Source organism: Gossypium arboreum, chromosome 5, assembly GCF_025698485.1.
Source record: "Gossypium arboreum isolate Shixiya-1 chromosome 5, ASM2569848v2, whole genome shotgun sequence".
Lineage (NCBI taxonomy): Eukaryota > Viridiplantae > Streptophyta > Magnoliopsida > Malvales > Malvaceae > Gossypium > Gossypium arboreum.
This window is the reverse complement of record NC_069074.1, coordinates 66,557,399-66,569,712: the sequence shown is the minus strand read 5'-3', so window position 1 is coordinate 66,569,712 and position 12,314 is coordinate 66,557,399. Positions and strand designations below refer to the sequence as shown.

Sequence of the window (12,314 nt, the reverse complement as noted above, 5' to 3'; positions counted from 1 at the left end):
TCGGAAACATTTGGAACATTTAAGAAAAAGTTAGAAAAATTGAACTGCAAGGGTCACACAGTTGTGTAACTCTTGAAATGGTCTCACAAGCTGATGTGCTAGGCCATTTGCTAGGTCGTGGAACACCCTGACTTGCAAACCTTAAAACCTATAGGGGACACACGGCCATGTCGCATGGCCGTGTGTAACACATGGCTAAGTCACACGCCCGTGTCTCAGGCCGTGTGGACATGAAATTTGCCAAATTCAAGCCATTTCCATCACCATTACAAGCATGTACCTAAAAGCAATTTGTGTCCAAACTCAAAGCACCAAAACCTTACCAAAACATGCATAAAATGACCAATTCAATAGACAATTATCATACAACCAATATGCCATAAAAGGCACCTCAATTTCAATAAATCAAACATACCTAAACATGTACACTTACCAAATCTCAATCATACTCATATAATTCAATACCACTTCCAAACAGACCATAGTTATGATCATTAGAAGTTTCCTAAAAACATACGATTTTGTCACCCAAGCATGCATCATATCTTAGTCACATTACAACTTACCAAAAAGGTACCAAAAGTACGAAAAGTAAATCAACCAAAATAACATATACATGCCAAACTTATCAACTAATCATCAAACACAAGTCCACCTACACATGCCATTATAACCTCGGCCAAAATATCAAAAACCATTGATATAATCATTAGATAGTGTGAATTTATCAACTAATCATCAAACACAAGTCCACCTATACATGCCATTATAACATCGGCCAAAACATCAAAAACTATTGATATAATCATTAGATCTTCAATGAACTTCCAACCGATCGAGCTTCCGATAATCTGTAAAGTAAAGGAAAGTAATTACGTAAGCAATGAATGTTTAGTAAGCTCGTATAAACTCTAAACATAATATTCCACTTCAATAACGAACTTTTTAGGATAAACATAAATCTATACCAATGCCATAAGATTTATAAAGCTATATAACCATCAACTCACAAATGAGTAAGTCCATCAACATTACATATATTTTTTATTTATAAGACAATAGGATTTTATAAGACATATTGCAAGATCATTAAACTTTTTATAAGCTTATGAACGATTCTATTTACTTACTTTCTATTCCGTATCAAATGCTTAGCATAAGCCTATACAACATTATCAATTCACGAGTTAGTGTATTTATCCATGATACAAGTAAGTGCATCCATAACATAAGTAGATTTCCCACATATAGGTACATCATTTAACTCATTAATCCTTTTATATCATCATATTATATCCCATTTATGAACTACCATTTCTTTCCCTTTTCTTACCTGATACATTTGCATAGTACAAAGCATAAGCATAAAAATCAACCATAACCTCAAGCTTGGCACAAGCCTAAACATCATCATCAATACACAAGTTTACATAATTCACTTAAATTAAACATATGATGATCCATTTCCAAGTGAACATATTTCATTTGAATCATTTAATCTTTCCATGATCATATGCATATTGCCAAATGAAAGCTTACCTTTTCAATCATTTTCATAGATTCATGACATAGTTCATTTGAACACTTACCATTCTTTTCCTTTTCATGCCTGTTGAACCAATTAGAATATCACTGGATACTTAGGAAAGCTCACACGAAGTGTGCTAAACATATAATCGTAACCTTTCATTTTCCTTTACATCGTTTCTCATACGAGCTGTGAAGTAAACCTGCTCACACAAGCTGTGGGTTAGAACGTAAGCTACATGATGCTGCTCACACAAATTGTAAAGTAGCTGAAACAAATGCTGGACCTCAACCATCGGTAGGACATTCAAGACCAGTGCCGAAACATGGAAATCTTAATAACATGTCATTTGTATCCTATGAATTCCTAAGATTCAAACGGGGCTTGATAACTATCAAGTCGTCATAATGTGGATATATTCACATATATATTGATTCATTTACATTAAAACAACATAATAAAAATTTAATTTAATTAACAAGAACACAGTAAATGTTCATACAAACTTACCTGGCTAAATTACATCAATGATTAAGTACATGGAATATTTGGCAATTTTCTCTTCTCGATTTTCCAGTCACTCTTGATCTAAATTAATAATTTTATTCAATTCATTAATTCAGATAGTAAAACTAACTCATTTTGTGCAATTAAGTCTTTTTTAACATTTTACAAAATTGCCCATAATATTTTACTTTTATTCAATTTAGTCCCTGAGCCTAAAACATGCAAATTAACCAACTTTTTTAAATTTCAATCTTAGCCGCATGGTTTGGAACTCTTTTACAACCCATATTTGCAATTATTTCACAGCAATTCCTTGTACTTTTACTAATTTCACATTTTAGTCTTTGATATTAAAAATGACCAAAACGTTCTTAATAAAATATGTCTATTTAACAACAAAGCTTAATAATATATCATAAAATTTCACAAACAACTAAAATTCATTCATGGCACATTCTAAAACATTTGAGAATTTCAAAAATAGAGATACGAGTTAACTAGATTAAACTGCAACAATCTCAAAAATATAAAAAAATAACAAAAAAACAAAATTCAAATGGACTTACATGCAAAAGGTTGAAGTTTGGCTGAAACTTTAAGCTCAAAAATGGGGTTTTCATGTCTTGGTTTCGGGTTAAAAGAAAATTGAAGAAGATGGCTTTTGTTTATTTATTTTTTTAACCTTTTTACTTTATTTTAATAATAAAAAAATAACATATAATATAAAATTAAAAGAATTTAAAGCTTAAACCCTCCACCATCTTAAAAATGGGTAATTTATCCATTAAGACCATCAAATTATATTTCTTTAATCAATTAACATCTTTAACCTAATAGTGATTGAGTTTTTCAACTATTATGATTTAGTCCTTTTCGCTTAATTAACAATTTAAACATTAAAATTTCTTAAAGGAACTTTAATACAACCTTAATAACACTCCCTGAATATTTAATAAATATTTCCAACTTGGTTTATAGAAACAAGGGCTCGATACTTCATTTTTTAAAACCACTTGACTTTAGGGTCATGCCACTTGAACCTAATTGTTCATTCGAATAGCATAAGTTGTCAATTCAAAATTTATTTTAATACCATATTTGACTTATAAATACTAAATAATAATATTAACAAACTTAATCGTCAAATTTGTGGCATCGAAACCACTTTTTTCGGCATCACTGAAGAATGGACTGTTACAAAAGTGATTAAGTTTAATCATAGTTGAACTCTCTAAACTCTCCCTATATAAAGAGAGTCTTGGGTCATTATTTACACACATTTGAATTCAAGAGAAACTTGTAGAAAGAAAATTCTCTAAAGGGATTATTCCAGAAAATTTCTAGAGATATTTTTCTAATTTACGACTTGACCCAAAATTTTACAGAAATTACAAAATTACCCCACTAGTAATTTTGTGAAATTTTTTCTGATTTGAAGAGAGCCCATACTCGACAGACGTGATCTTGAGGATAGCAGAGAAGACTACTCGGTTGAAGCGTTTATCATAGACGAATAAAAATGTACAATTTTGATCAAGTGTTTATTACTTTAGATATCACAACCGAGATTCAAAATCCCTATTAGTTGGTTATGCTGATGTTGGATATTTATCAGATCTACATAAAGGTCGATCTCAAACGGGATATTTATTTACATGTGGATGTACTGCCATATCATGGCGTTCGACAAAGCAAACATTAGTTGCTGCCTCTTCAAATCATGCTGAAATAATTGCAATGCATGAGGCAAACCGAGAGTGTGTTTGGTTAAGGTTATTAACCCAACATATCTAGAAGATATGTAATTTGCCTTTACAGGAAAATATGCCAACTATCTTATACGAAGATAATGCAGCATGTATAGCTCAATTAAAGGCTGGTTATATCAAAGGTGACAGAACGAAACATATTTTACCAAAATTATTCTTCACTCATGATCTTGAGAAGAAAGGTGACATAGAAGTTCAATAAATTTGTTCTAGTGATAATTTAGCAGATCTTTTTTACCCAGGCATTGCCAACTTCAACATTTGAAAGACTACGAAACAAGATTGGAATACGTCGACTCAAAGATATAATGTGATGTCGTCATTAGGGGAGTCTAAAACACGTTGTACTCTTTTCCTTTAATCAAGGTTTTGTCCCACTGGTTTTTCCTGGTAAAGGTTTTTAACAAGGCAACTTGTAATAGGAGATTATGTACTCTTTTTCCTTCATTAGGTTTTTATCCCACAGGGTTTTTCCTAATAAAGGTTTTAATAAGGCACTGTTTTCTCTAGTGGACATCCAAGAGGGAGTGTTATAAATAAATGTGAATGTCCATATTCTAACCACGCCTCATATATGAGGTAAAACCTCTCATTCATTATACAATGTTTAATATTGGGTTAATGAAGCACTTAAGTAAGCTTCATTTATAGTATTGCATTGAATGTTAATTATAAATTATAAAAGAATCTTACCTGAATGAAATAAAAAATACGAGAAAAATTCTCTTGTATTTTCATCCACTTTCATTTATTGTTTTATTAATTTTTCTATAACAATTTTAACTTTATCCATATATTAATTTTAATTAAACACTAGAAAATTGTGTAAAACTAATTAGTTTTACACAATGTAAGTGGATCCTCCACTTTGTTATTCATAAAATTTTTAGCTATTAAATATAATTTTGGAAAGTATTCTTAATAGATAAAATAGACACAGATTGATTAAAAATTATATATAAAAATAAAATTATATTAATAAATTCAACTATATTATTACTGACTAAAAATTATTTGAACAAGAAATATAAAAGCATCTAAAGCTACACTAATATAAAATTGAAAAAAAAATACACATTTTATAATTTTTTGTAATTACTATTTTAACAATTTTAATTAATCGAAATGATTTAAAGATAAATGCCTAACGCACGTGCAGCCTACACTCGTATGTCTTGATTTTCATTTCTCTGCAACAAAGTTGTTTCTCTTTCTTCTTTCATTCCCTTTTTCTTCTATATAATAATTTTGTGCACAAAAATATATTGAGTACGACATTATAGACATAAAATAATACAACAAACAAGATTAATACTGCATTAAAAGAAAAGATTAATACAAGACATTAATACATATATCATATTTGTATTTATATAAAAAAATTAACCTATTCAATAATTTTGATATGCTTATGCATAAAAATGAAATACAACTTGGATAAATCACGAGTGCTTATCCTAATTTTCGTGATGTATTAGACACGTATTTCATGTTGATACCTATGCGACATTGTGTAATGAAAAGAATATATAATAAAAGAGAGTGATATAAAACAAAATATTACAAGTTTATAAAATTAAATTGGTATTTTAATATAACGAATTAAAGAAGCGATCCAAAATGAAAAAAAGAAATACTGAAGATGTTAAAATAAGAACACTAGCATAGGCAGATATTTAAAATCTTGTATCACTTCAAATTTATGTCGTTTCATGTGTCTGAGAATCTACATTAGTTAAAAAGTAAGCATTAAAGTATTAATGAAAAAGTCCTGCAGTGACTTAAAGAATTATGGTATTGGAATACTTGTTTGTCTGTCTGCCTCATTTGAGGGATTGTAAGGTTATCAGAATTATTTATATGAATTGTGAGTATAACATGCGTCTATTATATAATTATAATCCTTTCCTAAACACTAAAACATTATGGATCTTCAACGGTCTAAAGTAACATTATTGTTTTAAGCAATAAGCATACATTGTTTTTAAATTTTTCCACCAAAAAAGGGCATAAATCTTAAAATAATATAAGATCACGTGCAGTGCCGGTGTGCAAAAAGCCTAAAATGTGACTACTTTTAGCCATGTTTGTGAATTAAGAGAACATGCTAGAGAATGAATCAGAGAGAAGAGAGTTTCATGATATTATAATACCAGTAGCCTTACAAAATTTAGACCAGCTGAAAGTGAACCTTAAGTAACACCGAGCTGCACGACAAGACCAGACACAAATCTTAACTACTATTATATCCTAAATTTTTATGGACCAACATAAAGCTTTGAATGAGGTAAGAACTCGCAAAATCTCTGTTGTGTATTTAATAGCCACCATTGTAACCCAAATTTGACCGGAACCGGAAATTTTGATGATAGTACGTTTTGTCTCCATAATCGATCGGCCTTATGACCACAGCTTCACGCTTCCCTTCTTGATCTTGAACTGCTCCAAATATTATCTCATTGGTTTTCTCATGGCTTTGCTCATAGACTGTATGTGGGGTAGACGTCTGATGGCGATGATGATGATGATGCTGTTTCTGCTGCTGCTGCTGTTGCATATCAACATCCCATCCATTGTAGAAGGCCCGGCTTTGACGCAACTGATGGAGTTTGTCAGCATCTTTGGACATGAAAGGGTATGTTTTGCGTGGAGTGGGGGTTCGAGTATCAATTGGAGGAGGATCATCTTCATCTGGTATGACAAAGCTCTCTTGTGCAGCCCATGGCATTGTGTGCTTCAGTTGTTGCTGGTGCTGGCTCTGATATTGATAGTTTGGTGGCTCCTTTCTAAAACCGGGAAGTACGCTTCTGAAAATTTCCAAAGCAGAAACACCACCATTGACAAAAAGCTTCCCGAGGGATCCAAAGAAGCCTTCTTCGTGCTTCTCTTGTTCATCTTCCGTCGGAATTAAAGGTGGCCTGACTGATTTCAGCGGTTTCTGATATGGACTCGATACAGCAGCATCTACTTTAACTGAATCCTGATCCTTCATGAGTATAGAACAAATGTTAAAAGATTTCATTTTCTTTTATAAAAGCAACAGAAACATCATCCAGAATTTCCAGTTAAAAACAAGAATGTTTGCTGTTCTTATGTTGGGTCAAATTTTAATCTCAAAGCATCTATGCTCTTATGTTATGGAACAAGAGCTTATGATTGAGGAACACTTACGGAGATGCTATTTTTATATACAATATTCAGCCAAAGCAAAAGTCGAGTTAAAATATTCTAGATGAGAATCACAGGTAAAGGATTTGTATATGAATAATAATACTGAATACTCACTTTCTGGGTTGATACAATGGTGCCCACTCTACGCTGCAGCAAAGCTAGCATGTAACCAAAGAAGCCAGCAGCAACAAGAACAGCAATTCCTGCAATGACAGATATTACAATGTGTAAACCTCCAATATCGAAAACTAATGAAGATCAAATTTAGGTGAATTAATTTACCAAGAGGAAAACCACTTCCATACTGATAGGCACAGTCATCAAAATGTAGTTGAATCTCTCTAATCGCTCGGTTTCCTCTATCTATCACAAGAAGAGAGCAACTGCTTCCAACATAGACTACATCAAAATCGTTAGAAAACTTTGCATCTTCACTTGGTCCATCTACATGTCCTCCTCCCCGGGTCAATTTCCCACCAGCAATTGTCGTAACACCTGAAGAGGATTTCACTTGTATAAGCAATCCTTTGAGAATTTTAAGACATTGCAAAAGTTTAACATGATGACAAATACAAAGCTTGCCAAATAGTGATCCTATAAATAATTTTGAGAAAAAGAGGAAAATGCGATGCACAGAAGTAAGATGCAAGAAGAATGAAGGATATAAAACTTGCATACTTACGTCAAAATAACAAGTGATTAGCAATTCCTCTTTCAGGAAACTCAGTAATTTACATTGCTTACCTGCATCGCTTATCTTCCTGATTGCCATGTTCATAGTGTCTGCAATATAAATATTCCCTCTATCATCTACTGCTAGCCCTTTCGGATGGTTCATCCTTGCCTCTCTCAGCTTCCCATCTACATGTCCAGGGTGACCTTCCGGGGATCCAGCAACCAGCCTTGGTCTACTATCTGCATTTCTCCCACAATTTAAATGAAATATTTACAAGAAAAGACTTTTCTATGGACAACTCAAGACAACAGCATGACTGTGGAATTGATTGAGTGAATACCAGAACCTTACATGTAATCAATCTTAATAGGGCTCTGTTACCACAAGCCGCCATCTCCCTAGCCATTTTTGTATTGGTATGCATGATCCCAATAAAGGAACACTAGGGATCCCATTCAGTAAGAATAATGATCCCACAGCATGTAGTTTCATCATAAATTTGAGTTATACAAACAATTCACAAACTTCAGAATTTATTCATCTATTTAGACTTATTTAATTATATAAACACAAAAACTATATATCTAAGTTCCAGAAATACATTCAATGTTCTAATAGTTTCATCATAAATTTGAGTTATACAAACAATTCACAAACTTCAGAATTTATTCATCTATTTAGACTTATTTAATTATATAAACACAAAAACTATATATCTAAGTTCCAGAAATACATTCAATGTTCTAATAAATTGTATTTTATTCCTATTACCCCTAAATTAGGTTTCATATTAGTAGTGATTTAAGTTCTAATTATCGTTCCTTGTACAGACTGATCTGAGTTCCTGGTAACATCGTAATAGGGTAATACGCATGCAGTGCAGAGAGAAAAGAGTAACGACAGAATCTTTATCTTAAAAAATTTGCAATGACTGGTTAAGACATCAAAATAACCTAAGAAGAATAAAAACTGAGTAGAAGCACGATAAGTTTACATTCCATTGAACTCGCCAAACGTCTATGATATATACAAAATATTCACAGTTTACAGCATTCCCAAGTTACCAAGTTGAAAATGTTATAATCCTCAAAATGATGTAAATGCTCTTAGTGAAAGATCTATTTGTTTCCAATTTATTTGAAGAAAAATGTAACAATATTTTATAAAATATTGGTAGAACATCTGCACCATTCATCTAAGTTCTAACTTACAAATATTTCTATAACCCGCATCTTTCAAATATATGAAATGGAAATGCATTTGAAGTACATTAAAATGCTTGACAGATGAAACAACTTGCTCTAACTCTAACAAGACCATCAAAATAAAAAATTGCACTCAGCACTTGGACAATGGAGAATGTATGCCAACTCAGCTAAACGTGCACTGTCCTTTATGAGGCAGGTTCAGCAACAGGACTCACTGCCAACAGATGCAAATACCTCAACTTTTTCTATTAGTAACAAGCCTTGAAACATTCAGTAAGAAAAGATCACACTAAAAGAACAAAGCATTACCCAAACAAGGCAAACAATTTGAATTACTAATGCAAATGCAACAAAAATTAACAAAGCCAACCATTTGAATAATACTACGAGAAAGAAGAAACCCCCACTTACACAGAGATAAAGAACTAGACATCCGATAAAGGTTGCTATTAGCAGAGTCCAAAATTAGCAGCTCTCCACTGGGAAAAATCTCAACAGTGTGAGGTTCAACCCCAAGCTTACTTCCATCAAACACAGTCTCCACAGTGTATCCACCCTCAAACTTCATCATTGGACGGCCAGTAATTGCTATACATACATAAAATACCATGGAGATTACCACATCAGACGCTAATCTCAAAGCCAAAAAAAAAAAGAGGAAATGTGGGTTTTAATTCTAAATTCTAATAGTCGGAGATCTTAACCTGTTTTAGTGGTAGCTTTGAGTGACCATAACCATTTCATAGAAGCAGACACGGCATTAGAGAAAACCCCACTTACGATCTCTGCGGGAACAAAGAATCAAATTCATTTTCCATTAAAGCAAGGATTTATCTTAAATCTAGAAGCAGATCAAAATCAATGCGAGCTTTTTCATTTGTTAGGAAACTTACTTGCAGGTGAAGAAGTAGTAGGAGCTGAAGTGACACCTCCAAGAAGAAGCAAAAGAGCAATACCCAAGACCAACACATTTTTACCCATTGCCACTTTCACTCAAGCAAAAAAAAAAAAAAAAAAACCCAACAAAGAGCTCTTAGATATGAAAGGATATTCAAGCTTTACACATTGAGAAGAAATGCAAAACCCTATTCAGAATCTGGGTCTTTTGCAGGAAAGTGAATGAACACTTTGAGCTAGAGTAAAACAGTGCGCTTTTCAAATTTTTTTCCTAGTTTTTTTAATAACAATAGGAAAAGATGGTTCTTTTTCTTGGTTTCTTTTGAGACACCGTGAAGAGTAGAGCGGTGAGTAGAAGAAGAGGAAAGGGAAAGAGACAAGAAAAAGGGAGGAAAAGCAACAAGAAAATAATAATAATAATAATAAAGCAAAAGAGGTAAAGGGAACTCGCTGTGACAATGAAAGAGAGAGAAAATCAACGTGATGTGGTTATACCTGGATCTTCGTGTATTAGTACGGGATTAATGTATTTTCATGATTTATAATTATATTTAATATATATGTTAATATTTGATAGTATATACCTTTAAAAAATATTTGATAGTATATAATTTTATATTATATCATGATTTATCATTTAAAGGAAATAAATTTATTAATAATGTACTTTAACCTAATGAGAAAACTTTCAACTTTTAAAAGATATTAATCTCAAAAGGATTAATCATTGTAAATGGTAAGATGAAAATGAAAATACATTAATTCAAAAAATAAAGAAAATTTAATACATAAAAGTATATACTTTTATTATATCCAATATTAATTTTAATATATTATATGTTTTACTTTTTTAAGGAATATATTTTTACTTTTTTTTATTAAAATACGCTTTTGTTGTAAATCTATTGATAAATAAATATCCATAATTCCCTTAAATATATTCTATCGTAACCCTTAAAGAATAAATGTCTATGACCCTAAATTCATTATCTTATAACCCTTAAATCATTTATAGGGTATTTTAATGTTAGCTCTTAATGTTGGTCCTTACTGCTTTTTAATTTATGGTACTTGAAGCCCTATAAATATAGGGCATATACAAGCTTATTGTATCTTAAGTGAAAATTGAATCATTCTTTCATTTCTTTATTTTTCTTTCTCTCTTAATCTTTACATTCTTCTTTTTAGTTTTATAATACGTTGTCAGCATGATCTTGCTCATAAATAAAAATCTTATGTGTTGAAGATTACACTTATCCTCTATGATTTTTCATTTGAAGCTTTAGACGCAAGATGCAAAATTTTGAATGGAGTTTTTATTTTATGTTTCATATTTAGATTATTATTATTTTAATTCTTAATTAATTATGATTAATTTGTTTAATTTTTATATTTTAAGCATGTGAAAGTTTTGATCTCTATTTAGATCTTGATCAAATGCAATTTTGTGTCAACTTTTGTAGACTACTTGCAGTTTGCAACCTCTCCAACCCAGCCTAGACGTTAAGCTCAAATTTGGATGATTATGTAACAACCCGCCTGATAAAACCTTAGGATACGTTTGGTTCACTGTAATGGAATAAGGCTGTAATTGAATAGAGTTGTAATGAAATAGAGCTGTAATCAGTAGTTCAACTGTTTGGTTGAATGAAATGGAATAGAACTGTACTAGTATTATTGTGTTTGGTTCAATGGAATGATGTTGTAATAGCATAAGGAAAAAAACTAAAATGATCAGAATACCCTTAGCAGAATTTTTGTTAGGTAGATGATTATTATTATTGTTATTAAATTTTAATATGATTATTATTGAAAATAATTTAATAAAAAAATAAATAATTTAACCATATTTTAACATAATTATTATTAAATATAATTTAATAACATTCTTAATATAATTATTATTATATGAATTTAAAAATCAAAATATATACTACTATAAAAATATATAATCTACTTTATTATTTTTAAATTGCAATACATATTTAATGTGCTAAAATATCATTAGTGAAACAAATAATTTAATTATTCTACAATAAAAACAAAATATTAGAAGTAATAAATAACTTGAGAATTATATTTCACATCCAAGCATAATATTCATATATTAACAAAAAGTTACAAGCCAAAAGTTTTAAGAACCAAGTCGATAGTCAAATTAATTTTACCACTAATTTATCAATGAATTAATTAATTAAATTATGAAAAATTATAAAATAATATTTATAAAAATTAAAAACCGATTAACTAGTTTTTTAACCTAATTCAACAATTTATACAAATACATAAGGCAACCAATTTGATGTATTTTCCAACTTGATACCTAACCTAAGGCAACCAATTTGATGTCTTTTCTAACTTGATACCCAACCAATTCCTGATTAAACCAACCAATTTGATCAAATCCAAACATCCATGATGGACCAATTTGATCAAATCCAAACAAATTCATGAATTTATTTGATAATCAAACCCGAAAATAGTTGAAGGAAATAAAATCTCAAATCATTTTGGTAATTAATTATTGTAGACATGATCCAATGAACATCAAACAAGTC

The 12,314-nt window shown here is 30.8% G+C and overlaps 1 protein-coding gene across 1 annotated transcript; it reads right to left on the bottom strand.

Annotated features, from left to right (window-relative positions):
- Nucleotides 1-5,923: 5,923 nt before the first annotated feature.
- Nucleotides 5,924-10,241, bottom strand: LOC108489878 (uncharacterized). The gene is made up of 7 exons (XM_017794593.2): nt 9,753-10,241; nt 9,564-9,644; nt 9,271-9,447; nt 7,720-7,890; nt 7,258-7,470; nt 7,090-7,178; nt 5,924-6,790 (listed from the first exon to the last, which is right to left on the bottom strand). Exons 1-7 carry the CDS (start codon nt 9,838-9,840, stop codon nt 6,122-6,124), a joined length of 1,488 nt encoding a protein of 495 aa, XP_017650082.1. The 5' UTR covers nt 9,841-10,241; the 3' UTR covers nt 5,924-6,121.
- Nucleotides 10,242-12,314: the final 2,073 nt, after the last annotated feature.

Bases quoted from the DNA above. Each gene is read 5' to 3' on its own strand.
- LOC108489878 (XM_017794593.2), bottom strand. From the start codon at position 9,840: ATGGGTAAAAATGTGTTGGTCTTGGGTATTGCTCTTTTGCTTCTTCTT. The intron at 9,448-9,563 runs GTTAAGATCTCC...ATGTATGTATAG, and splicing joins CAAAGCTACCACTAAAACAG to CAATTACTGGCCGTCCAATG. The intron at 7,891-9,270 runs GTAAGTGGGGGT...GGAGAAATGCAG, and splicing joins GTCTAGTTCTTTATCTCTGT to ATAGTAGACCAAGGCTGGTT.